Source organism: Agelaius tricolor, unplaced genomic scaffold (genome assembly GCF_023055355.1).
Source record: "Agelaius tricolor isolate 1412-34295 unplaced genomic scaffold, bAgeTri1.0.p SCAF_117, whole genome shotgun sequence".
NCBI lineage: Eukaryota > Metazoa > Chordata > Aves > Passeriformes > Icteridae > Agelaius > Agelaius tricolor.
Window position 1 is genome coordinate 222,415 of NW_027269377.1, and position 26,656 is coordinate 249,070.

General features: G+C 55.6%; 2 protein-coding genes and 2 long non-coding RNA genes across 12 annotated transcripts in view; 2 read left to right on the top strand and 2 right to left on the bottom strand.

The window, feature by feature from the left end:
* Window positions 1-138: 138 nt before the first annotated feature.
* On the bottom strand, window positions 139-15,017 carry TUFM (Tu translation elongation factor, mitochondrial). Of its 3 annotated transcripts, none has more exons than XM_071419754.1 (11): window positions 14,775-15,013; window positions 14,469-14,503; window positions 13,088-13,199; window positions 11,148-11,314; window positions 9,225-9,329; window positions 7,754-7,918; window positions 5,810-5,942; window positions 4,403-4,507; window positions 3,028-3,179; window positions 1,769-1,888; window positions 139-787 (listed from the first exon to the last, which is right to left on the bottom strand). In XM_071419754.1, the coding sequence occupies exons 1-11, from the start codon at window positions 15,010-15,012 to the stop codon at window positions 614-616; spliced, it is 1,506 nt and encodes a 501-aa protein (XP_071275855.1). In that variant the 5' UTR covers window position 15,013; the 3' UTR covers window positions 139-613. The 3 variants fall into 3 exon arrangements, with proteins under 3 accessions (XP_071275855.1, XP_071275856.1, XP_071275857.1); XM_071419755.1 differs by lacking the exon at window positions 139-787 and adding an exon at window positions 825-993 and having other exon boundaries at window positions 14,775-15,017; XM_071419756.1 differs by lacking the exon at window positions 139-787 and adding an exon at window positions 1,195-1,284 and having other exon boundaries at window positions 14,775-15,014.
* On the top strand, window positions 7,075-21,619 carry LOC139586418 (uncharacterized). Of its 2 annotated transcripts, XR_011677773.1 has the most exons (5): window positions 7,221-7,270; window positions 21,058-21,077; window positions 21,256-21,347; window positions 21,398-21,439; window positions 21,493-21,619. It is a non-coding gene; the product is annotated as an uncharacterized lncRNA (long non-coding RNA). The 2 variants fall into 2 exon arrangements; XR_011677772.1 differs by lacking the exons at window positions 7,221-7,270; window positions 21,058-21,077 and adding exons at window positions 7,075-7,093; window positions 7,417-7,446 and having other exon boundaries at window positions 21,291-21,439.
* THOC6 (THO complex subunit 6) overlaps window positions 21,471-26,656 on the bottom strand; it is a 10,697-nt gene continuing 5,511 nt past the window's right edge. The window contains exons 9-13 of one of the 3 annotated variants that reach the window (XM_071419757.1): window positions 26,115-26,177; window positions 25,277-25,387; window positions 23,671-23,799; window positions 21,678-21,757; window positions 21,471-21,543 (exon numbers count right to left, since the gene is read on the bottom strand). In XM_071419757.1, the coding sequence (XP_071275858.1) occupies window positions 21,540-21,543; window positions 21,678-21,757; window positions 23,671-23,799; window positions 25,277-25,387; window positions 26,115-26,177 (387 nt within the window). In that variant the 3' untranslated portion in view covers window positions 21,471-21,539. Of the gene's footprint in view, window positions 21,544-21,677; window positions 21,758-22,612; window positions 22,900-23,670; window positions 23,800-25,276; window positions 25,388-26,114; window positions 26,178-26,656 lie in introns of those variants that run through there. The other 2 variants (XM_071419758.1, XM_071419759.1) reach the window with 2 other exon arrangements.
* LOC139586421 (uncharacterized) lies at window positions 21,819-23,782 on the top strand. 4 transcript variants are annotated; one of them, XR_011677780.1, is made up of 4 exons: window positions 21,819-22,119; window positions 22,431-22,726; window positions 22,884-23,209; window positions 23,655-23,782. It is a non-coding gene; the product is annotated as an uncharacterized lncRNA (long non-coding RNA). The 4 variants fall into 4 exon arrangements; XR_011677779.1 differs by lacking the exon at window positions 23,655-23,782 and adding an exon at window positions 23,347-23,443; XR_011677777.1 differs by lacking the exon at window positions 23,655-23,782 and having other exon boundaries at window positions 22,884-23,270.

The following is a 26,656-nucleotide window of genomic DNA, read 5'->3' on the forward strand; positions in this document are numbered from 1 at the left end:
CCCCCACCCCCGTTTTGTATTAATTTATAGTGGGGGGAGGGGGTGGGGATTTGGGGCGGAAAAAGGGAAAAAAACCCCGAAATTAAAAAATAAAATAAATCAAAAAATGGAATAAAAATGAAAAAAAAAAAAAAAAGCAACGGAGGTGGAGCCTTTATTGGGGGGGAGGGGCGGCCGCGTGGCCACGCCCACCCCGAACCGTGATTGACACACACAAACCCCTCCCCCTCCACATGGCGGATGGGGGGGGGAGGGGAAGTTCCCACACCCCACCCCCTCCCCCTTTAATTGGGTGGGGGAGGGGCGGCTGCTCCCCATCCCCCCCCACACCCCCCCCACACACCCCGCGAATGGGGGAGGGGCCAAACCCCGAGAATGGGGGAGGGGTTTAACCCCTGTGGGTGGGGGAGGGGTTAACGCCTGAGGGGGAGGGGTCAGCCCCCATGGGTGGGGGGCGGGGTCAGCGCTATGGGGGCGTGGTCAGCCCCAGCCCAGCTCCTTGTCCCCCTCCCTCCATTGGCAGCGCCTCGGCCAGAAGGGGCGGGGTCAGCGCTGCGGGGGGCGGAGTCAGCCCCCATGGGTGGGGGCGTGGCCAGCGCTGCGGGGGGCGTGGTCAGCCCCAGCTGAGCTCCTTGTCGGCCTCGGTCATTGGCAGCACCTTGGCCACGACCCCGGTGCCGATGGTGCGGGCGCCGTCCCTGAGCGTGAAGCGCTGGCCCTGCTCCAGCACCATCGGCTGCCGCAGGAGCAGAGTGAGAGCAGCGTCCTCGCCCGGCATCACCAGATCCTGTGGGGCACAGAAATGTGTGGGGTGAGACCCATGGATCCTACAGATCCCCATCACCAGATCCTGTGGGGCACAGAAATGTGTGGGGTGAGACCCACAGATCCCATAGATCCTGTTAGAACAATCCCCAAACCCCCCAGCTCCAGCACCATCGGCTGCCGCAGCAGCAGCGTCAGGGCCGCGTCCTCGCCCGGCATCACCAGATCCTGTGGGGCACAGAGAAACGTGTGGGGTGAGACCCACAGATCCCATAGATCCTGTTAGAACAATCCCAAAATCCCCCAGCTCCAGCACCATCGGCTGCCGCAGGAGCAGCGTCAGGGCCACGTCCTCGCCCGGCATCACCAGGTCCTGTGGGGCAGGAAAATGTGTGGGGTGAGACCCATGGATCCTACAGACCCCACAGATACTGTAAATCTCCATCACCAGATCCTGTGGGGCAGAGAGAAATGTGTGGGGTGAGACCCATGGATCCTACAGATCCCCATCACCAGATCCTGTGGGGCAGAAACGTGTGGGGTGAGACCCACAGACCCCACAGATTCCCCCCCCCCTCCCTGCCCCACAGCCGCGTCCTTGCCCGGCATCAGCAGCTCCTGGAGGGAAAGAAGTGTGGGGAGTCAGCCCCACAGATCCCACAGACGTCCCCCAGCCCCATAGATCCCCCCATAGATGCGTCCCCACCTTGTCGGGGGGCAGCAGGACCCTGCAGGCGATGTCCCAGGTGTGGGACCCACAGACCCCAGACTGTATAAACCCCATAGACCCCCCCAGCCCCATAGACCCCCCCAGCCCCATAGACCCCCCCAGCCCCATAGATCTCCTCTCACCTTTCCAGGGGGCAGCAGGACCCTGCAGGCGATGTGTGGGATGAGACCCCCAGACTGCCCCCAGCCCCACAGACCCCCCCAGCCCCACAGATCCCCCAGCCCCATAGATCCCTCCCAGCCCCACAGACTCCCCCAGCCCCACAGATCTCACCTTGCCGGGGGGCAGCAGGACCCTGCAGGCGATGTCCCAGGTGTGTGAGAACATCACGGGCGCGTAGTGGGACACGAAGGGTTTGTGGCGCCCGCCCTCCTGCGGGGACAGCACGTACACCTGGGGGGGCACGGGGAGGAAAGAGTTAACGCACGGCCCGTGGGTCTGCCCCACAGCCCAGCCCCATAACCCAAATCCTGCCCTAAATAACCCAAACCCCGCCCCAAATAACCCAAACCCTGCCCCAAATCACCCAAATCCTGCCCTAAATAACCCAAATCCTGCCCTAAATAACCCAAATCCCGCCCCATATAACCCAAACCCTGCCCCACAGCCCAGCCCCAAACCCTGCCCCACATCACCCAAACCCTGCCCCACAGCCCAGCCCCAAACCCTGCCCCATAACCCAAACCCTGCCCCATGGACCCAAACCCTGCCCCAAATAACCCAAACCCTGCCCCATGGACCAAAACCCTGCCCCACATAACCCGAACCCTGCCCCAAATCACCCAAACCCTGCCCCATGGACCCAAACCCTGCCCCAAATAACCCAAATCCTGCCCCAAATAACCCAAATCCTGCCCCATAACCCAAACCCTGCCCCACATAACCCAAACCCTGCCCCAAATCACCCAAACCCTGCCCCAAATAACCCAAACCCTGCCTCAAAACTTGTCGTAAATCCTGCCCCAAATCCTGCCCCGAAATCCCAATCCTGCCCCAAACTTGCCCCAAAAAACCCCAATCCTGCCCCAAAAACCCAAATCCTAACCCAAATCCAGCCTCACATCCTGCTGCTTATCCATCCCCCCATAACCCAAACCCTGTCCCAAATCCTGCCCTAAAATCTGTCTTGAATCCTGCCCCATAACCCAAATCCTGCCCCAAATCCTGCCCCAAATCCTGCTGCATACCTGCCCCACACCTGTTCCAAATACTGTCCTCCACAACCCCAAATCCCACCCCAAATCCTGCCCCACACCTGCCCCAAATCCTGCCCTCCATGACCTCCATCCTGCCCCAAATTCTGTCCCCTATAAGTCCAAATCCCACCCCAAATCCTGCCCCACAACCCCAAATCCTGCCCCACAGCCCCACAGCCTCAGACCCAAATCCCACCCCACAACCCCAAACCCTGCCCCATAACCCCAAACCCTGCCCCACAACCCCAAACCCTGCCCCATAACCCCACAGCCCCGCGGGTGCCCCACAGCCCCACAGCCCCATAACCCCCCAGCCCCACATCCCCCCTGCCCCACCTGCGCCTCCACTTTCTGCTGCGGCTGCAGCGTCCCCGGCTGCGCCGCCACCATTCCCCGGCGCACGTCCTCGCGCCGCAGCCCCCGCAGCAGCGCCCCCAGGTTGTCCCCGGCCTCCGCCACCTCCAGGCTCTTGTGGAACATCTCGATCCCTGAAAATGAGAGATTTAATAGGATTTATGGGGTTAAATGTGGGGTTTGTGGGGTTCTATGGGGTTAAATGTGGGATCTATGGGGCAGTAGCGCCCCCAGGTTGTCCCCGGCCTCGGCCACCCCCAGGCTCTTGTGGAACATCTCAATCCCTAAAATTGTAAAATTTATAAAATTTATGGGGTTAAATGAGAGATTTGTGGGGTTAAATGAGAGATTTATAGGGTTAAATGTGGGATTTATGGGGTTAGATATGGGATCTATGGGGCAGCAGCGCCCCCAGGTTGTCCCCGGTCACCTCCAGGCTCTTGTGGAACATCTCAATCCCTGAAATTGTGAGATTTATAAAATTTATGGGGTTCTATGGGGTTAAATGTGGGGTTTGTGGGGTTCTATGGGGCTGGGTGTGGGGCTGGGTTTGGGCTCTATGGGGCAGCAGCGCCCCCAGGCTCTTGTGGAACATCTTAATCCCTAAAAAAACATGAAATTTGTAAAATTTATGCGGGTTTTGTGGGGTTAAATGTGGGATCTGTGGGGTTTTATGGGGTCTGTGGGGCTGGGTGTGGGGCTGGGCACGGGATCTATGGGGCAGCAGCGCCCCCAGGTTGTCCCTGGTCACCTCCCGGCTCTTGTGGAACATCTCAGTCCCTAAAAATGCGAGATTTATAAAATTTATGGGGTGAAATGCGAGATTTGTGGGGTCAGGGGTCACTCAGGGTCACTCAGTGGTCAGAGGTCACTTGGGTCAGGGGTCACTGAAGGGTCAGAGGTCACTTGGGGTCACTCAGGGTCAGTGGTCACTCCATGGTCACTCAGGGGTCAGGGGTCAGTGGTCACTCAGGGGTCAGGGGTCACTCCTGGTCACTCACAGGTCATTGGTCACTCATTGGTCACTGATGGGTCATTGGTCACTCAGTGGTCACTCGGGTCAGGGGTCAGTGGTCACTCAGGGGTCACTCAGGGGTCACAGGTCGGGGTCAGGGGTCACTCATGGTCACTCAGGGGTCAGGGGTCACTCATGGTCACTCAGGGGTCAGTGTGTGTTCATTCATTGGTCAGTTATGGGTCATTGGTCACTCAGTGGTCACTCGCAGGTCAGTGGTCACTCAGTGGTCACTCAGGGGTCAGGGGTCACTCAGGGGTCACTCATTGGTCACTCACAGCTCAGGGGTCACTCAGGGTCACTCAGTGGTCACTCAGGGGTCAGGGGTCAGGGGTCACTCACCGGTCACCACGGATCTCAGCTGGCGGCCGTAGCCCAGCAGCTCCACCTCATCGCCCTTGCGGAGCCGCCCCCGCTCCAGCGTCCCCGTCACCACCGTGCCACGCCCTGAACACAGGTAAGGGACAGGTGAGACACAGGTAAGGGACAGGTGAGATACAGGAACAGGTATGGGGACACTCCCCCGCTCCAGCGTCCCCGTCACCACCGTGCCACGCCCTGGACAGGTGAGGAACAGGTGAGATACAGGTGAGACACAGGTATGGACAGGTATGGGGACACTCCCCCGCTCCAGCGTCCCCGTGACCACTGTGCCACGCCCTGAACACAGGTGAGACACAGGTGAGACACAGGTAAGGGACAGGTGAGACACAGACAGGTATGGGACAGGTATGTGCTCCAGCGTCCCCGTGACCACCGTGCCACACCCTAAACACAGGTGAGACATGGACAGGTGAGATACAGGGACAGGTATGGGACAGTGCCCCGTCACCACCGTGCCACGCCCTAAACACAGGTGAGACAGGTATGGGACAGGTGAGACACAGGTATGGACAGGTATGGGACAGTGCCCCGCTCCAGCGTCCCCGTGATCACCGTGCCACGCCCTAAACACAGGTATGGGACAGGTGAGACACAGGTGAGATACAGGTATGGACAGGTGAGGGACAGTGCCCCGTGCCCGTGATCACCGTGCCACGCCCTGCACAGGTGAGAAACAGGTGTGTTACAGATGCTGTATCAATGCTGTACAGGTGCTGTACAGGTGTGTCTCAGGTGTGTCACAGGTGCTGTATACATGCCGTACAGGTGTGTCACAGGTGTCACAGGTGTGTCTCAGGTGTGTCACAGGTGCTGTATACATGCTGTACAGGTGTGTCACAGGTGTCACAGGTGTGTCACAGGTGTGTCACAGGTGAGTTTACCTGGTATGGAGTGCACGGCCTCGATGGGCATCAGGCAGGGCCAGGCACAGGAGTGACGGGTGTGTTACAGGTGTATCACAGGTGTGTTACAGGTATCACAGGTGTCACAGGTGTGTTACAGGTGTGTCTCAGGTAAGTTTACCTGGTATGGAGTGCACAGCCTCGATGGGCATCAGGCAGGGACGGGCACAGGAGTGACGGGTGTGTTACAGGTGTGTCACAGGTGTGTTACAGGTGTCACAGGTGTGTTACAGGTGTGTTACAGGTGTGTTACAGCTATCACAGGTGTGTTACAGGTGTGTCACAGGTGAGTTTACCTGGTATAGAGTGCACGGCCTCGATGGGCATCAGGCAGGGCCAGGCACAGGAGTGACGGGTGTGTTACAGGTTTGTCACAGGTGTGTCACAGGTGTGTTACAGGTATCACAGGTGCTGTATACATGCTGTACAGGTGTGTTACAGGTGTATTACAGGTGTGTCTCACCTGGTATGGAGTGCACGGCCTCGATGGGCATCAGGCAGGGCCGCTCCAGGTCCCGCGGGGGTTGGGGGATGTGCGAGTCCACGGCCTCGAGGAGACGCAGAACGGAGCGGAGCCCGAGCTCGGGGTCACGGTCCTGACAGGTGAGACACAGGTAAGGGACAGGTGAGACACAGGTGAGACAGGTAAGGGACAGGTGTGACAGAACGGAGCGGAGCCCGAGCTCGGGGTCACGGTCCTGACAGGTGAGGGACAGGTGAGATACAGGTAAGGGACAGGTGAGACATGGACAGGTGAGACAGGTGAGACACGGACAGGTGTGATAGAACGGAGCGGAGCCCGAGCTCGGGGTCACGGTCCTGACAGGTGAGACATGGACAGGTGAGATACAGGTGAGACAGCTGAGACATGGACAGGTGAGACACAGGTGAGACATGGACAGGTGAGATACAGGTGAGACACAGGTGAGATATGGACAGAGCGGAGCCCCAGCTCGGGGTCACGGTCCTGACAGGTGAGACACAGGTGAGACAGGTAAGGGACAGAACGGAGCAGAGCCCGAGCTCAGGGTCACAGTCCTGCAGGTGAGACATGGACAGGTGAGACAGGTGAGACACAGACAAGTGAGACAGATAAGGAACAGGTGAGATACAGACAGGTGAGATACAGACAGGTGAGACAGGTAAGGGACAGGTGAGATACAGGTAAGATATGGACAGAACAGAGCGGAGCCCGAGCTCGGGGTCACGGTCCTGACAGGTGAGACACAGGTAAGGGACAGGTAAGGGACAGGTGAGACACAGGTGAGACGCAGGTGAGGGACGCACAGGTAACACAGTGGATTGGTGAATTGATCTCTATCAATCACCATTGATCAGTTATCGATCCCTGGCTGTTCCCATTGGTGCCCAGGTGTGCCCAGGTGTGTGCCCAGGTGCTCCCAGGTGTGCCCAGGTGTGCCCAGGTGTGCCCAGGTGTGTCCCAGGTGTGCCCAGGTGTGCCCAGGTGTTACCTGCAGGGCGCACAGCGCTGACCCCGCCACCACGGGCGTTTTCTGCATTGATCTCCATTGATCACCATTGATCTCTATTGATCAGTTATGGATCCCAGATGTGCCCAGGTGTGTCCCAGGTGTTCCCAGGTGCTCCCAGGTGTGCCCAGGTGTTACCTGCAGCGCGCACAGCGCTGACCCCGCCACCACGGGCGTTGGATGGATCAATCACCATCGATCACCATTGATCTCTATTGATCAGTTATCAATCCCTGGCTGTTCCCAGGTGTTCCCAGGTGTGCCCAGGTGTTACCTGCAGGGCGCACAGCGCTGACCCCGCCACCACGGGCGTTTGATGGATCAATCACCATTGATCAGTTATGGATCCCAGGTGCTCCCAGGTGTGCCCAGGTGTGCCCAGGTGTGTGCCCAGGTGTGCCCAGGTGTGCCCAGGTGTGCCCAGGTGTGCCCAGGTGTTACCTGCAGCGCGCACAGCGCTGACCCCGCCACCACGGGCGTTGGATGGATCAATCACCATCAATCACCATTGATCTCTATTGATCAGTTATGGATCCCAGGTGTGCCCAGGTGCTCCCAGGTGTGCCCAGGTGTGTCCCAGGTGTGCCCAGGTGTTCCCAGGTGTGCCCAGGTGTTACCTGCAGGGCGCACAGCGCTGACCCCGCCACCACGGGCATTTGGTGCATTGATCTCCATTGATCTCTATCAATCACCAATGATCACCATTGATCAGTTATGGATCCCAGGTGTTCCCAGGTGTGCCCAGGTGCTCCCAGGTGTGCCCAGGTGTTACCTGCAGCGCGCACAGCGCTGACCCCGCCACCACGGGCGTTTTCTGCATTGATCTCTATCAATCACCAATGATCACCATTGATCAGTTATGGATCCCAGGTGTGCCCAGGTGTGCCCAGGTGCTCCCAGGTGTGCCCAGGTGTTACCTGCAGGGCGCACAGCGCTGACCCCGCCACCACGGGCGTTTTCTCGCCGTCGAAGCCGAACTCGCTCAGCAGCTCCCGCACCTCCAGCTCCACCAGCGGCAGCAGCTCCGGGTCCGGCACCGCGTCCGCCTTGTTCAGGTAAACCACGACGTGACGGACGCCCACCTGGGCAGGTGAGACACAGGTGAGACACGGGGGAGACACCTGGGACACGCCCCTGAGCCCCAAACCCAACCCCAACCCCGCCTTGTTCAGGTAAACCACGACGTGGGGCATGCACACCTGGGCAGGTGAGACACAGGGGAGACACCTGGGACACCTGTCACATACCTGTCTCACCTGGCCCCACCCCTTGTTACCTGTCTGGCCAATAGCAGGTGCTCCCTGGTCTGTGTTTCTCACCTGTCAATCACACGCCTGGCCCCGCCCCTCTCACCTGTCTGGCCAATAGCAGGTGCTCCCTGGTCTGTGTCTGTCACACCTGTCAATCACTCAGCTGGCCCCGCCCCTCTCACCTGTCTGGCCAATAGCAGGTGCTCCCTGCTCTGTGTCTGTCACACCTGTCAATCACTCAGCTGGCCCCACCCCTCTCACCTGTCTGGCCAATAGCAGGTGCTCCCTGCTCTGTGTCACTCACACCTGTCAATCACTCAGCCGGCCCCGCCCCCTTTACCTGTCTGGCCAATAGCAGGTGCTCCCTGGTCTGGGGCACACACACCTGTCAATCACACGCCTGGCCCCGCCCCTCTCACCTGTCTGGCCAATAGCAGGTGCTCCCTGCTCTGTCACTCACACCTGTCAATCACACGCCTGGCCCCGCCCCTCTCACCTGTCTGGCCAATAGCAGGTGCTCCCTGGTCTGGGGCACTCACAGCTGTCAATCACACACCTGGCCCCGCCCCCTTTACCTGTCTGGCCAATAGCAGGTGCTCCCTGCTCTGTGTCACTCACACCTGTCAATCACACGCCTGGCCCCGCCCCTCTCACCTGTCTGGCCAATAGCAGGTGCTCCCTGGTCTGGGGCATTTGCTGTGTCTCACAGCTGTCAATCACCCAGCTGGCCCCGCCCCTCTCACCTGTCTGGCCAATAGCAGGTGCTCCCTGGTCTGTGTCTGTCACACCTGTCAATCACACGCCTGGCCCCGCCCCCTTTACCTGTCTGGCCAATAGCAGGTGCTCCCTGCTCTGTGTCACTCACACCTGTCAATCACTCAGCTGGCCCCGCCCCCTTTACCTGTCTGGCCAATAGCAGGTGCTCCCTGCTCTGTGTCACTCACACCTGTCAATCACACGCCTGGCCCCGCCCCTCTCACCTGTCTGGCCAATAGCAGGTGCTCCCTGCTCTGTGTCACTCACACCTGTCAATCACACACCTGGCCCCGCCCCTCTCACCTGTCTGGCCAATAGCAGGTGCTCCCTGCTCTGTGTCACTCACACCTGTCAATCACTCAGCCGGCCCCGCCCCCTTTACCTGTCTGGCCAATAGCAGGTGCTCCCTGGTCTGGGGCATTTGCCCGTCGGTCGCGGCCACCACGAGGATGACGCCGTCCAGGGGGGCGGTGCCCGTGATCATGTTCTGGGGACAGAAACGGCAAATTCGGGCAAATCCGGGAAAATCATTGGTGAGGATCTGGGGAGGGGGATTTTGGGGGATTTTTGGGGGATTTTTTTGGGAATTTTTGGGGAATTTTGAGGATTTTTTGGGGAATTTTGAGGATTTTTTGGGGGGATTTTTTGGGGGAATTTTGAGGGATTTTCTGGGGAATTTTGGGGGAATTGGGGGGATTTTTTTGGTGAATTTTCGGAATATTTTGGGGGATTTTTTGGGGGGATTTTGAGGATTTTTTGGGGAATTTTGAGGATTTTTTGGGGGGGATTTTGGGGGGATATTTTGGTGAATTTTGAGGGAATTTTTCGGGAATTTTTGAGAATTTTTTGGGGAATTTTCAGATTTTTTTGGGGAATTTTTTGGGGAATTTTGGGGATTTTTTTGGTGAATTTTCGGAATATTTTGGGGGATTTTTTGGGGGATTTTCAGGATTTTTTGGGGGAATATTGAGGGATTTTTGGGGGATTTTTTTGGGAGATTTTTGGGGGATTTTTTTTGGAGATTTTTTTGGGGAATTTTGGGGATTTTTTGGGGGGCATTTTGAGGGAATTTTTGGGGAATTTTGAGGATTTTTTGGGGAAATTTTGGGGTGAATTTGAGGGAATTTTGAGGATTTTTTGGGGAATTTTGGGGGATTTTTTTGGGGGAATTTTGAGGGAATTTTTGGGGAATTTTAGGGGATTATTTAGGGGGAATTTTGGGGGGAATTTGAGGGAATTTTGAGGGATTTTTTTGGGGGGGAATTTTTTGGGGAATTTTGAGGGAGTTTTGGGGAGTTTTTGAGAATTTTTTGGGGGTATTTGGGTGAATTTTTGAGGGGGAATTGGAGGGATTTCAGGGAAAATTTTGGGGGGCAATTCGGAGAATTTAAAGGGAAATTTTGGGGATTTCTTGGGGAATTTGGAGGATTTCAGGGGAAGGGATTTTTTGGAGATTTTTTTGGGGGGATTTTGGGGGCCTTGAGGAGAGAATTTTGGGGGTACCCAAAATAGAATTTTTTGAGGATTTTTTTGGTGATTTTTGGGGTACCCAAGCTGGGATTTTCCTGTGATTTTTTGGGGAATTTTTGGCGCCAAGCCCGGGCGCTCCCCCTGCAGTTCCCGCCGCCGCCACCGGGTGGCGCCACCACCCAAACTCCATTTCCCACGGGGTTTTTTTTGCCCAAAACTCCAATTTTTGGCCCCAAAACGCCGGGATTTTTTGGGGTGCCCTCACCTTGACGTAATCTGCGTGCCCGGGGCAGTCGGTGTGGGCGTAGTGCCGGTTGGGGGTGCTGTACTCCCTGATTTTTCCCCAAAACTCCCATTTTTTTCCCAAAAAACTGCAGTTTTTTCCCAAAAATTGCAGTTTTTTTCCCCAAAACTCGGGTTTTTTCCCCGGAATTTTTTGGGGTGCCCTCACCTTGACATAATCGGCGTGCCCGGGGCAGTCTGTGTGAGCACAGTGCCCTTTTGGGGTGCTGTATTCCCTGTTTTTTACCCAAAAACCCCGTTTTTTACCCAAACCCCATTTTTCCCAAAAACTCAGGGTTTTTCCCCAGAAATCAGATTTTTTTTTTTCCCTAAAACTCGGGTTTTTTCCCCCAGAATTCAGGGTAATTCTGGGCGAAACTGAGAAATTTTTGGGGACAACCTGAGGAATTTCCGGCGCTCCCCCTGCAGTTCCCGCCGCCGCCACCGGGTGGCGCCACCACCACCACCCAAATTCCTTTTCCCACGGGGTTTTTTTTGCCCAAAACTCCAAATTTTGGCCCCAAAACCTCGGGATTTTTTGGGGTGCCCTCACCTTGACGTAATCGGCGTGCCCGGGGCAGTCGGTGTGGGCGTAGTGCCGGTTGGGGGTGCTGTACTCCACGTGGGCAGCGTTGATGGTGATGCCCCGCGCCTTCTCCTCGGGGGCGCTGTCGATCTCCTCGTAGGGGCGGAACTGGGCCCCGCCCCCCGCAGATAACACTGAGGGGGGGACCCCAAAATCGTCAATGACACCCCCAAAATGTCATTGATTCACCAGGAACAGCGTTGAGATCGATGGAGCCCAAAAACCCCGAAATTCAGCCCAAAAAGGCAGCTCAGATGCAGCCCCCGCTGATAACACTGAGGGGGGGACCCCAAAATTGTTAATGGGACCCCCAAAATGTCACTGATTCACCCCAGATCAGCAGTGACCCGCCCTGAGCCCAAACATCACGAAATTTACCCCAAAATTCACCGGTGAAACCCCTGGAATTCACAACCCAAAAATCCCGAAATTCACCCCAAAATTCGCCCATGAAACCCCTGGAATTCACAACCCAAAAATCTGGAAATTTACCCCAGAATTCACCCATGAAACCCCTGGAATTAACAACCCAAAAATCCGGAAATTCGCCAAAAAAAACCCTGGAATTCACAACCCAAAAATCCCCAAATTTACCCCAAAATTTGCTGATAAAACCCCTGGAATTCACAACCCAAAAATCCCAAAATTTGCCCCAAAATTCACGCATGAAACCCCTGGAATTCACAACCCAAAAATCCCGAAATTTACCCCAGAATTCGCCCATGAAACCCCTGGAATTCACAACCCAAAAATCCCGAAATTTACCCCAAAATTCACCCATGAAACCCCTGGAATTAACAACCCAAAAATCCGGAAATTCGCCAAAAAAACCCCTGGAATTCACAACCCAAAAATCCCAAAATTTACCCCAAAATTTGTCCATAAAACCCCCGGAATTCACAACCCAAAAATCCGGAAATTAACCCCAAAATTCGCCAATAAAACCCCTGGAATTCACAGCCCAAAAATCCCGAAATTTACCCCAAAATTCACCCATGAAACCCCTGGAATTCACAACCCAAAAATCCGGAAATTTACCCCAAAATTCACCCCAAAATCCCCTGGAATTCACAACCCAAAAATCCCGAAATTTACCCCAAAATTCACCCCAAAATCCCCTGGAATTCACAACCCAAAAATCCAGAAATTTACCCCAAAATTCACCCCAAAATCCCCTGGAATTCACAACCCAAAAACCCCAAAATCCCTGAAATTTACCCCAAAATCCTCTTTTCTCTCTGTTTTTCCCCCCCATTTATTTTTAGTTTCTCTTTCACTTTTTTACCCCAACTTTGACCCCGTTTTTGTCCATTTTTACCCCATTTTTGTCCATTTTTCCCCATTTTTGGCCATTTCCATCCTGGTTCTTCCCACTTTTCTCTATTTTAACCCTGTTTTTTCCCCATTTTATACTCAGGCTGCTCTTGCTGTGCTTAACCCCATTTTTCTCTGATTTAACCCAATTTTTACCCAATTTTTACCCCATTTTTGCCCATTTTGGGCCATTTTAACCCCGTTTTTTGCACTTTTTTCCCGTTTTTTCCCGTTCTTTGCAGTTTTTACCCCATTTTCTCTCTCACCTTTGTTTATTTCTGCAGTCATTGCTGTTTTCCATGCTCCACATGGGGTTTCTCCCATTTTTGCCCGTTTTTGGATATTTTAACCCCGTTTTTTCCCATTTTAACCCCATTTTTACCACATTTTTTACCATTTTTTGCAGTTTTCACCCCATTTTGGTTTTACCTTTATTTATTGCTGCAGTCATTGCTGTTTTCCCTATGCTCCACGGTGCCCACCCCACCCATGTGTGGTTTTTCCCATTTTTTCCCCATTTTTTGCCCGTTTTTTTTGCCGTTTTTGCCATTTTTTCCCGATTTCTCCGTTTTTCACCCCAATCCCAGCCCCACCTTTGGTGATGGCCGCTGTCAGCGTCGTTTTCCCGTGGTCCACGTGGCCGATGGTGCCCACGTTCAGGTGGGGTTTGTCCCTCACGAAGGCGACCTTGGCCTTCGGCGGGGCCTGGGGACCCAAAATCGCCAGAATTAAACCCAAAAAAAAACTGACGGAAAAAGCCCAAAATCCCCCCAAAAAAACAGGGAAAAAATGCCAAAAAAAACCCTGAAATTCCCCCAAAAAAGCCCAAATTGGGGAGGGGGCAGGGGACACAAAAACACCGGAAATAACCCAAAAAATCCCCCCGAAAAAAAACCCAAAATCACCCCCAAAAAACCCCAAAATCATCCCCCAAAAAACCCAAATCTCTCACCAAAAAAAACAGAAAAAAAAAACCCAAAAAAATCCCTGAAATTCCCCCCCAAAAAATCCCAAAAAACCCCACCAAAACCCCCAAAATTTGGGACGGGTCAGGGGACACAAAACCACTGAAAATTACCCAAAAAAATCCCACCAAAAAAACCCCAAAATCCCCCCAAAAAAACCCCAAAATCTCTCACCAAAAAAACACGGAAAAAACCCCCAAAAAATCTCTGAAATTCCCCCCAAACCAAATCCCAAAAATCTCTGAAATTCCCCCCAAAATAACCCTCAAAAATTTCCAAATTCTCCTTAAAAAAATCTCCCAAACCCCGCAATACAAACCCCGCCAAAATACCCCCAAAAATCTCTGAAATCCCCCCAAAATAAACCCCGAAAAAAGCCCAAAAATTACCCAAAATAATATCCCAGAAATACCCCCAAAACCCTCTGAAATCTCCCCTGCAAAAACCCCAAAATAACCCCCAAGGAATTCCCAAATTCGCCCCCAAAAAAATGCCCCAAACCCCCCTAAAATAAACCCCCAAAATCCCAACAATCCCCCAATAAAACAACCCCCAAAATTTCCCGAATTCCCCCCAAAATAAACCTCAAATAGCGCCCCAAATTCGGCCCCAGTGAAACCCAAAATTCCTCTGAAATAAATCTTCAAAAAAAAAACCCCAAATCCTCCCAAAAACCCCAGAAATTCCCTTGGGAAAAAACCCCAAATACCCCCAGAAATCCGCCAAAAAAATCCCCAAATAAACCCCAAAATCAACACCAAAAAAACCCCGAAATCGCCCCAAAATAAACCCCCCAAAAACGACAAAATTCCCTCCAAAAAATCCGCAAAAACCCCCCAGAAAAATCGCAAACCCGATCTTTAAATCGACCCCAAAACCGGCCCAAGATCGGGAAAAATGGATGAAAAAAACATCAAATTCCCTCAAAATCCCCCAAACTGCCTCAAAATCCCCCAAATTCTCCAAAGTTCCCCAAATCCCCCCAAATCTCCCTCCAAGCCCCGCTCACCGTGCTCAGGACCCGGAGCCCTCGGCCGCGAACACCTGGAGCGAGGGGGGGAGGAATGAAATAAAAATGAGAATTTTGGGGCGATTTTCGGGGATTTTCAGCGATTCCGGGCCCGTTTTGGGGTCAATTCCGGCGATTTTGGGGCTCCCCGGGGTGACCCCTCCGGCCCCGCCCCCCCTTTGACCTTCAGGCCCCGCATCCCCCTCCCCCCCACACCTCCCCCAGCCCCTCCCCGACCCCCAACCCGCTCGGATTCCCCCCAAAAAGCCCCAAAATCCGCGAAATTCGCCCCAAATTGCGCCGCACCCGCGAGGGCCCCGCGCAGCAGCAGCGCCGCGCCCGCCGCCATCTTGCCCCGCCGCGCCGGAAGTGCCCCTGAGGCGGCTTCCGGCTCCGCCTCCCGCCGCTTTCCCGCGCGCCGCTCCGGCCGCCCCGGAGGACTCAACTCGGTGGTCCTGGAGGACTCTGGGTTATGGGGAGCTCCCGGGAGCCCCAAAATCGCCGCGAATCGCCCCAAAATGACCCTGCCGCCCCAGCGGGGCATTCCGAGGATTCCTCGTCGTCCGCAAACCCCCAAAGTGTCCCCAATTCCCCCAAAGGGGCCCCCAATGCTGCCCCTCCCCCCGCTTTTCTCAGTTCCTCCTGACCCAGGAACCCGCCCCTCCCCCACCCGCACCCCCAAAAAATAAGATTTTCTTTAAAAAAGTTAAAAATCAGCAAAATCCCGTAAAATCCCTCCACCCCCAAAATCCCCCCAAAAATAATAATAATTTAAAAAACAAAACAAAACAAAAACCCAAAATCCTCAAAATCCCGCCAAAAATCCATCAAAATTTACCAAAATTTCCCCCAAATCCCCCCCAAAATTTTCCCCAAAAATCCCCTCAAAACCTCCCCAAAATCCCCCCCAATATCACCCAAAATCCCCCCCAAAATCACCCAAAATTTCCCCAAAATCCCCCCAAAATCCCCCCAAAATCTCCACCATAATCCCCCCCCAAAATCCCCCCAAATTTCCCCAAATCACCCAAAATTTCCCTAAATCTCCCCCAAATCCCCCCCCAAAATTTCCCCAAATTTCCCCAAAATCTCCCCAAAATCCCCCCAAAACCCCTTTGGGGGGGTGGGGGGAGGGGCGGATTTTTTGGGGGATTTTTTTGCGGGGGGGGTTTGGGGGGTGGGGGAGGGGCGGCCGTCACGCTCCGGGGGGTCCCGGCGGAGGTGACGTCACTCCCAGGGGCGGCGGTGACGTCACCGCGATGTTGGCGCTGTGGGGGGTCCTGGCGGCGCTGGCGGCGGTGGGGGAGGGGCGGGGTGGGGGAGGGGCCCCTCCCGCGACCCCCGCGCGGGAAAACGGCAGCGAATGGGGGGGGGGAGGGGCGGCGGAGCCCCTCCCCCCGCTGGGAGGTGAGGGGGGCGATTTTGGGGCCAAATTCGGGAATTTTGGGGGTTTTTTTGGGGGGGGAAATTCGGGATTTTTGGGTTTTTTTGGGGGGAAATTCAGGATTTTTGGGGGATTTTTTGGGGCGAAATTCGGGAATTTTGGGGGTTTTTTGGGGGGAAATTCGGGAATTTTTGGGGTTTTTTTTGGGAGGAAATTTGGGATTTTTGGGGGTTTTTTGGGGGGGAAATTCGGGATTTTTTGGGGGAAAATTTGGGATTTTGGGGGGATTTTTTGGGGGTGTTTCGGTGGTTTGGGGGATTTTGGGGGCTTTGGTATTTTTGGGGAGATTTTGGGATTTTTTGGCAATTTTTGGGAGGATTTTTGGTGGATTTTGGGGGGATTTTGGGGGGGTTTGGTCCTTTGGTATTTTTGGGGGGATTCCGGGATTTTTTGGCAATTTTTGGGGGGATTTTTTGGGGGGATTTTGGGGGTTTTGGGGTGGCTGGAGGGATTTGCAAATTTTGGGGGTTTTAAGGGGGATTTTGGGATTTTTTGGCGATTTTTTGGGGGGACTTTGGGTGTTTTTGACCAGCGGATTTCGGGGTGCTGAGGGTGGAATTTGGGCTTTAATTTTTGGGGGGATTTTGGGGTTTTTTTAGGGGGGTTTTGGGAGAATTTGGGGCGTTTTAGGCAGCAGATTTTGGGCGGCTTCCGGGTGAGATTTTGGAGATTTTTTTGGGGGGATTTTGGGGTTTTTTGGGGGGTTCTGGGCAGGAATTTGGAGATTTTTTGGCCCCGGATTTTGGGGCCATTTCGGGGCCTTAGGGAAGGGATTTGGGGTTCATTTTTGGTGGTGAATTTTGGGGGTTTCGTGGGCGATTTTGGGAGAATTTTGGGCTTTTTTGGTGGGGGGTTTTGGGTCAGGTCCGGGTGGGATTTTGGGGATTTTTTGGGGATTTTTTTGGGATTTTTTGGGGATTTTTTGGGGATTTTTGGGGTGGATTTTGGGGAATTTTTTTGGGGTGGATTTTGGGGAATTTTTTTGGGGTGGAATCTGGGGTTTTTTGGGTGCATTTTGGGGGGGAGTTTGGGTTTTTTTTCGGGGAGGATTTTGGGTATTTTTGGGGGGGCGTATTTTGGGGATTTCTCGGGGGGGATTTTGGGTTATTTTGGGCGTTTCTTTGGAGTTTTTTTGGTGGATTCCAGGCGGAATTTCCAGGATTTTAGGGTCGGTGTTTTGGGGATTTTTTGGGGATTTTTTTTGGATTTTTTTGGGTTTTTTTGGTGGTTTCCAGGCGGAATTTCGGGGCTGTTTTTGGGACACATTTTTGTGATTTTTTTGGGGGGGAATTTGGGTATTTTTTGAGAGTTTTTTTGGGTGGGTTCCGGGCAGAATTTTGGGTGTTTTTTTGGGGAGTGATTTTGGGTGGGTTTTGGTTGATTTTGGGTGGATTTCAGTTGATTTAGGGTGGATTTCGGTTGGTTTTGGGTGGATTTTGGGTGGATTTCAGTTGATTTTGGGCCATTTCCGGGCAGAATTTTGGGGGTTTTTTTGGGAGGTATTTTGGGTGGATTTCAGTTGATTTTGGGTTGATTTTGGGTGGATTTTGGTTGGATTTTGGGCGGATTTCAGTTGGTTTTGGGTGGATTTTGGGTGGATTTCAGTTGATTTTGGGTGGATTTTGGCTGATTTCAGTTGATTTTGGGTGGATTTCTGTTGATTTTGGGCCATTTCCGAGCAGAATTTTGGGGTTTTTTTTTTGTGCGGGGGGAGGGGCGGGGGTCCCGCGCTGACCCCGCCCCTCCCCCCAGGCCCGGGGGGGTCCCCGTGGGGGTCCCCGTGGGGGTCCCTGGGGGGGTCCCTGGGGGCTTTGGCCGCCGCTTACCTGGGGCTGGGCGGGGCCGTCCTGGTGGGGCTGCACCTGCGGCACCGAGGTGAGACCCCGAATTTGGGGGGGGACAAAATTTGGGGGTTTGGGGTCCGAATTTGGGGGTCTGGGGTCCGAATTTGGGAACTGAGAACCCAAATTTGGGGGGGGGGGGGGACAAAATTTGGGGGTCTGGGGTTTGAATTTGGGGGGGGGAACAAAATTTGGGGGTTTGGGGTCTGAATTTGGGGGGGGGGGAACAAAATTTGGGGGGTTTGGGGTCCGAATTTGGGGGTCTGGGGTCTGAATTTGGGAACTGAGAACCCAAATTTGGGGGTTTGGGGTCCGAATTTGGGGGTCTGGGGTCCAAATTTGGGCGTTGAGAACCCAAATTTGGGGGTTTGGGGTCTGAATTTGGGCATTGAGAACCCAAATTTGGGGGGGGGAGAACAAAATTTGGGGGTCTGGGGTCTGAATTTGGGGGTTTGGGGTCCGAATTTGGGAACTGAGATCCCAAATTTGGGGGGTTTGGGGTCTGAATTTGGGAATTGAGACCCCAAATTTGGGGGGGGGAACAAAATTTGGGGGTCTGGGGTCTGAATTTGGGGGTTTGGGGTCCGAATTTGGGAATGGAGAACCCAAATTTGGGGGGTTTGGGGTCTGAATTTGGGGGCTGGGAGTGAAAATCTGGGAATTTGGAGCCAAAATTTTGGGGTGGGAGGCAAAATTTGGGGTCTGGGATCCAAATTTGGGGTTTTGGAGGCAAAATCTGGGGGCTGGGAGTGAAAACTTTGGGGTTGGAAACAAAAATTTGGGAATTGGAAACCGAAATTTGGGGTTTTGGAGCCAAAATTTGGGGCCTGGAACCCAAAGTTTGGGGACTCGGAGCTGAAATTTGAGGGCCTGAGCCAAAATTTGGGCGTTTAGAGCCAAAATTTGAGGGTGGGAGTGAAAATTTGGGATGCGGGGAGGAAAATTCGGGGACTTGGCACCAAAATTTGGGGATTTGCACCCAAAATTTGGGGATTTGCACCCAAAATTTGGGGATTTGCACCCAAAATTCGGGGGTGGGGGGGTCAGGATCCCAATTTCGGGGAGTTCAGCCCCAAAAAATCGGGGGCGGGGCCCGAAATTTGGGGGTCCCCGGGCCCCGTTTTGGGGAGGGGCGGGGGTGGGGCAGGCCCAGCCCCTCCCCCACCCCTCATTTCCCCTCCCCCCCCCTCATTTCCCCTCCCCCCCCCCCCCAGCCCTGCAGAACCGGAAGCGCCGAAGGGTCCGGAGGGAGGCGGCGCGGAGGTGGGGGAGGGGCTTTGGGGGGTGGGGGAGGGGCTATGGGGGATGGGGGAGGGGCTTTGGGGGGTGGGGGAGGGGCTTTGGGGGTGGGGGAGGGGCTTTGGGGGTGGGGGAGGGGCTTTGGGAGGAGGGGCGGGGTTGTTTTGGGGGAGGGGGCGGGGTCAAAGGGGAGGGGGAGGGGCTCTGAGGGGGTCGGTGGGGGAGGGGCAGCCGCGAGACCCCTCCCCCATCGCTTCCCGCCCCTCCCCCCCCTCCCCCCCTTTCAGGTTTTTTCGGGCGTCGCCCCCGGAGCCCCAAAATCCCTACGGGAACCTCCCGGGAGTGGGTGAGTGACCCAAAATTACCCGAAATTAACCCAAAAAAATAACCCCAAAATAACCCCCAAAATACCCAAAAATAACCCCCAGAATAATTCAAATTTAACCCAAAAATTACCCCCAGAATAACCCCCAAAATACCCCAAAACTAACCCCAAAATAACCCCCAAAATAATCCAAATTTAACCCAAAAATACCCCCAAAATATCCCAAAATCAACCCCAAAATTAACCCCAAAATAACCCCCAGAATAATTCAAATTTAACCCAAAAATTACCCCCAGAATAACCCCCAAAATAACCCAAATTTATCCCAAAAATACCCCAAAATATCCCATAAATAACCCAAAATTAACTCCAGAATAACCCCCAGAATAATTCAAACTTAACCCAAAATTAACCCCAAAATAACCCCCAAAATAATCCAAATTTAGCCCAAAAATACCACCAAAAATCCCCCCAAAATCCCCCAAAAATAACCCCCAGAATAACCCCAAAAAAATAACCCAAAACACCCCAAAAAAAACCCCAAAATCCCCTTCCCCAAAACCCCCGAAATTTCCCCAAATCAACCCAAAACTGCCCCCCAAAAACCCCAAAACTCCCCCCAAAATTCCCCAAATTTTTGTTTCCCCTCCCACCCCCCCACAGGCCCCTCCCCCTTCCCCAGGCCCCGCCCCCCGGATGAGGATGAGGAGGGGGAGGGGGACGAAGCCTACGAGGAGCCCGACGCCGGTGAGTGGGGGCGGGGCCGGGGGGGGGGGGCGGGGCCAGGGGAGGCCCCTCCCCCTCCCACCTCGTGCTGACCCCTCCCCCTCCCCCCCCCAGGGAGCTACGAGAACGCCCCGGCGGCCGTGGGGGGAGGGGCAGGTAAGGGTGGGGGAGGGGCAAAGGGGAGGGGGGAGGGGCCGGGTGGGGGGAGGGGTCGTAAATGGGCGGGGCAAAAAGGTTGGGGGGGAGGGGCGGACAAGAAGGGTGGGGGGGAGGGGGCGGGGCCGGTGTTGCCCCTCCCCTCCCCCCCCCGTTTCTGAGGCCCCTCCCCCACCCCCAGCGGGGCCGTACGAGGCGATGGCGGCGGCGGCGGGGGCGGGGCCGAGGGAGCCGCCCTGGAGGGGGAGGGGCGGCGGCGACGACGGTGAGGAGGGGGCGGGGCCGAACGTACGGGGGGGCGGGGCTAAAAACGGGGTGGGGGAGGGGCTAAATTTGGGTAGGGGAGGGGCCAAACTGGTGGGGGAGGGGCCAAACTGGGGTGGGGGAGTGGCTACATGAGGTGGGGGAGGAGCCAAACTGATGGGGGAGGGGCTAAACTGGGCTGGGGGAGGGGCCAAAATGGGGTGGTGGGAGGGGCTCAAATGGGGTGGTGGGGAGGGGTTAAATGGGTATGGGGGAGGGGCCAAACTGGACGGGGAGGGGTTAAATCAGGGTGGGGGAGGGGTGGCCTGAGAAGGGGGCGTGGCTCCCCACTGACCCCGCCCCTCCATCCGTGCAGACTCCGCCTCCTACGAGAACATGGAGGGGCCTCTGGGGTGAGCCCCGCCCCCATCCGTGTTGACCCCGCCCCCATCCCAGCTGGCCACGCCCCCACCCTTCACTGACAAAAACGACGAAATAAAAACAAATTTTGGGGTTGTTTTGTACAAAACTGGGACTCGTGTCAAACTGGGGAGGGACCAATGGGGGGGCTCAGGTGAGCCCAGCTCCATTCAGGTGAGCTCAGGTGGGCCCCAGGTGTTCCCAGGTGAGCTCAGGTGAGGCCCAGGCGGGGCTCAGGTGAGCTCAGGTGGGCCCCAGGTGACCTCAGATATGGCTCAGGTGAGCCCAGCCCCATTTAGGGGATACACCTGGGATACACCTGGGCACATGGTGAGCTCAGGTAAGGCTCAGGTAACCTCAGGTGAGGCTCAGGTGAGCCCAGGCGGGGCTCAGGTGAGCTCAGGTGTTCCCAGGTGTGCCCAGGTGAGCTCAGGTGAAGCTCAGCGAGAACGCCCGGTAGCCCAGGTTGGTGAAGCCCAGCCCAGGTGAGCTCAGGTGAGCCCAGGTGTTCCCAGGTGTGCCCAGGTGTGCCCAGGTGAGGCTCAGGTGTTCCCAGGTGAGGCTCAGGGGTTCCCAGGTAAGGCTCAGGTGAAGCTCAGCGAGAACGCCCGGTAGCCCAGGTTGGTGAAGCTGAGCTCAGGTGTGCCCAGGTGAGCTCAGGTGTGCCCAGGTAAGGCTCAGGTGAAGCTCAGCGAGAACGCCCGGTAGCCCAGGTTGGTGAAGCCCAGCCCAGGTGTGCCCAGGTGAGGCTCAGGTGTTCCCAGGTGAGGCTCAGGGGTTCCCAGGTGAGCTCAGGTGTGCCCAGGTGAGCTCAGGTGAAGCTCAGCGAGAACGCCCGGTAGCCCAGGTTGGTGAAGACGTCGATCTTGGGGCTGTTCCCGGCCACCGTCAGCACCTGGGGGAGGGGCGCGCTCAGGACACGCCCACTCCGGCCACGCCCCATCAAACCCCACCCACTCCGCTCCAAGCCCCTCCCCCTTGGTTACGCCACATCCATGTCATGCACCACGGCCTTTGGGCCACGCCCACCCAGGGCCACGCCCATCCCAGGTGTGCCCAGGTGTGTTTAGGATTGGCCCAGGTGTGTCCCAGGTGTATCCCAGGTGTATCCCAGGTGTGTTTACCTGTACCCAGGTGTATTTTGGGTTACCTGGTGCTCAGGTGAGCGCGGGTGCAGGCAGAGGCTGGGCTGTGTTTATGGCTGTGTTTATGGGATGTACCCAGGTGTATCCCAGGTGTATCCCAGGTGTATCCCAGGTGTGTTTAGGGTGTATTTAGGGTGTATTTACCTGTATCCAGGTGTATTTTGGGTTACCTGGTGCTCAGGTGAGCGCGGGTGCAGGCAGAGGCTGGGCTGGGTTCATGGGATGTGCCCAGGTGTATTTAGGGTGTGTCCCAGGTGTGTTTACCTGTATCTCAGGTGTATTTACCTGGTGCTCAGGTGAGCGCGGGTGCAGGCAGAGGCTGGGCTGTGTTTATGGCTGTGTTTATGGGATGTACCCAGGTGTATCTCAGGTGTATCCCAGGTGTATTTAGGGTGTATTTAGGGTGTATTTACCTGTACCCAGGTGTGTTTAGGGTTACCTGGTGCTCAGGTGTATTTACCTGGTGCTCAGGTGAGCGCGGGTGCAGGCAGAGGCTGGGCTGTGTTTATGGGATGTGCCCAGGTGTATCCCAGGTGTATCCCAGGTGTGTTTAGGGTGTATTTACCTGTACCCAGGTGTATTTAGGGTTACCTGTATCTCAGGTGTATTTACCTGGTGCTCAGGTGAGCGCGGGTGCAGGCAGAGGCTGGGCTGTGTTTATGGCTGTGTTTATGGGATGTGCCCAGGTGTATCCCAGGTGTATCCCAGGTGTATCCCAGGTGTGTCCCAGGTGTGTTTACCTGTACCCAGGTGTATTTACCTGGTGCTCAGGTGAGCGCGGGTGCAGGCAGAGGCTGGGCTGGGTTTATGGGATGTACCCAGGTGTATCTCAGGTGTATCCCAGATGTATTTAGGGTGTATTTACCTGTATCTCAGGTGTATTTAGGGTTACCTGGTGCTCAGGTGTATTTACCTGGTGCTCAGGTGAGCGCGGGTGCAGGCAGAGGCTGGGCTGTGTTTATGAGATGTGCTCAGGTGTATCCCAGGTGTGTCCCAGGTGTATCCCAGGTGTATTTAGGGTGTGTTTAGGGTGTGTTTACCTGTATCCAGGTGTATTTACCTGTATCCAGGTGTGTTTTAGGTTACCTGGTGCTCAGGTGAGTGCGGGTGCAGGCAGAGGCTGGGCTGTGTTCATGGGATGTGCCCAGGTGTATCCCAGGTGTATTTAGGGTGTGTCCCAGGTGTGTTTACCTGTATCTCAGGTGTATTTACCTGGTGCTCAGGTGAGCGCGGGTGCAGGCAGAGGCTGGGCTGTGTTTATGGCTGTGTTTATGGGATGTACCCAGGTGTATCTCAGGTGTATCCCAGGTGTATCCCAGGTGTGTTTACCTGTACCCAGGTATATTTAGGGTTACCTGGTGCTCAGGTGAGCGCGGGTGCAGGCAGAGGCTGGGCTGTGTTTATGGCTGTGTTTATGGGATGTACCCAGGTGTATCTCAGGTGTATCCCAGGTGTATCCCAGGTGTGTTTACCTGTACCCAGGTATATTTAGGGTTACCTGGTGCTCAGGTGAGCGCGGGTGCAGGCAGAGGCTGGGCTGTGTTTATGGCTGTGTTTATGGGATGTACCCAGGTGTATCCCAGGTGTATCCCAGGTGTGTCCCAGGTGTATTTAGGGTGTATTTAGGGTGTATTTACCTGTACCCAGGTGTGTTTAGGGTTACCTGGTGCTCAGGTGAGCGCGGGTGCAGGCAGAGGCTCCGCAGCGCGGGCGGGGACACCGGGACCCTCCCCCGCACGTCCCCGCTCAGCTGCAGCAGGTGAAGGGCGGGGCCGACGCCCCCCGACAGCACCTGCGGGACACACGGGGGGCGGGGTCACGGGGGGCGGGGTCATGGGGGAACTGGGAGGGGCTGGGATAAACTGGGAGGGACTGGGGGGAACTGGGATGGACTGGGAGGGAACTGGGGGGGACTGGGATGGACTGGGAGGGAATTGGGGGGGACTGGGATGGACTGGGAGGGGTCTGGGTTATACTGGTTTATACTGGGAGGGACTGGGGGGACACTGGGAGGGACTGGGAGGGGTCTGGGTTATACTGGTTTATACTGGGAGGGACTGGGGGGACACTGGGAGGGACTGGGAGGGGTCTGGGTTATACTGGTTTATACTGGGAGGGACTGGGGGGACACTGGGAGGGACTGGGAGGGGTCTGGGTTATACTGGTTTATACTGGGAGGGACTGGGGGGACACTGGGGTCACTGGGAGGGGAACTGGGATAGACTGGGACATACTGGGAATGGACTGGGTTATACTGGGAGGGACTGGGAGGGGTCTGGGTTATACTGGGCTATACTGGGAATGGACTGGGAGGGACTGGGAGAGGATTGGGTTATACTGGTTTATACTGGGAGGGGAATTGGGAGGGACTGGGAGTGACCGGCTTGTACTGGTCTATACTGGCGTCTACAGGTCTATACTGGTCCATACTGGTCCGTACTGGTGTGTGCCATTCCATACTGGTCCATACTAGTCTATACCGGTGTGTGCGGATTTATACTGGTCTGTACTGGTCTCTGCTGCTCTATACTGGTTTGTACTGGTTTGTGCTGGTCTACACTAGTTCATACTGCTCTATACTGGTCTGTGCTGGTTTATACTGGTCCATACTGGTCTATACTGGCCCATACTGGTCTATACTAGTCTATACTGGTTTGCGCTGCTCTATCCTGGCCCATACTGGGCCATACTGGTCCATACTGGTCTATACTGGTCCATACTGGCCCATACTGCTCTATACTGGTCTATACTGGTCCATACGGGTCTATACCAGTCCATACTGGTTTACACTGGCCCATACTGGTTTGTGCTAGTCTATACTGGTTTACACTGGTCCATACTGGCCCATACTGGTCCATACTGCTCTATACTGCTCTATACTGGTCCATACTGGTCTCTACTGCTCCATACCGGCCCATACTGGTTTACGCTGCTCTATACTGGTCCATACTGGTTTATACTGGTTTGCACTGGCCCATACTGCTCTGTACTGCTCCATACTGCTCCATACTGGTTTACACTGCTCTATACTGGTCCATACTGGTTTACGCTGGTCTATACTGGTTTACACTGCTCTATACTGGTCCATACTGGTTTACACTGCTCTATACTGGTCCATACTGGTTTACACTGCTCTATACTGGTCCATACTGGTTTACACTGCTCTATACTGGTCCATACTGGTTTACACTGCTCTATACTGGTCCATACTGGTTTACACAAGCCCATACTGGTTTATACTGGTCCGTACTGGTGCGCACGGCTCTCACCATGTCCTGGTGGAAGAGGGCGTGGTGCTGGGGGTGGGGCAGGGGGAACACCGTGGTCGGGGTCCCGGAGCGCAGGTGCCACAGCGTGAGGGCGGGGCCGCCCCCGCACACCTGGGGAAGGGGCGGGGTCACGCACGGACACGCCCACAACCGCCGGGCGAGGCCCCGCCCGCTCCCTTCAGCGCCACCCCTTCCCTTTGGCCCCGCCCCTTTGCTTCAGCCACGCCCCTGCACGCCTGCTGAGGGGCGGGGTCAGACATGGCCACGCCCACAACATTCAGATGATGCCCCACCCACTCCCTTCAGCCCCTCCCCTTCCTTTGGCCCCGCCCCTTTGCTTCAGCCCCACCCCCTACCTTTGGTACCTCCCACTCCCTTCACCCCTGGCCCCACCCACTCCCATTGTCCCCACCCACTCCCATTGTCCCCACCCACTCCCATTGTCCCCACCCACTCCCATTGTCCCCACCCACTCCCTTTGTCCCCACCCACCCCCATTGGCCCCACCCCCTCCCTTTGTCCCCACCCCCTCCCTTCACCCCCGCCCCACCCATTCCCTTCAGCCCCGCCCCTTCCCTTCAGCCCTGCCCCCTTCCTTTGGTCCCTCCCCTTTTCTTTCAGCCCCACCCCTTCTGCTGAGGCCCCTCCCCTTCAGCTCCACCCCAGAGTTAGCCCCGCCCCCGTGTTAGCCCCACCCCTTTCAGGCCCCGCCCCTCACCATCCAGGCGCTCTCAGTGGCCCCGCCCCCTCAGTGGCCCCGCCCCCAGAGTTAGGCCCCGCCCCTCACCATCCAGTCGCTCTCGGTGGCCCCGCCCCCCGCGTTAGCCCCGCCCCTCACCATCCAGTCGCTCTCAGTGGCCAAGCACCGGATCCACTTCCCCAGCTGGGGGCGGCTGCACTCCTGAAACCAGTATAAACCAGTATAAACCAGTATGGACCAGTATGGACCAGTATAAACCAGTATGGACCAGTATGGACCAGTACGGACCAGTATAAACCAGCACGGACTGGTCAGAAACCAGTATGGACCAGTATAAAGCAGTACGGACCAGTACGGACCAGTAGAATTCTCTCAGAGTGCCCTCCCAGTATAACCCAGTACAACCCAGTTCCCTCCCAGTATAAGCCAATCCCTCCCAGCCTATCCCAGTATAAACCAGTAACTCCCAGTCCATCCCAATCCATCCCAGTCCCTCCCAGTTTGTCCCAGTCCCTTCCAGTCCATCCCAGTTCATCCCAGTCCATCCCAGTTTGTCCCAGTCCCTCCCAGTTTGTCCCAGTTTGTCCCAGTCCCTCCCAGTCCATCCCAGTCCATCCCAGTCCCTCCCAGTCCCTCCCAGTTTGTCCCAGTCCATCCCAGTCCCTCCCAGTTTGTCCCAG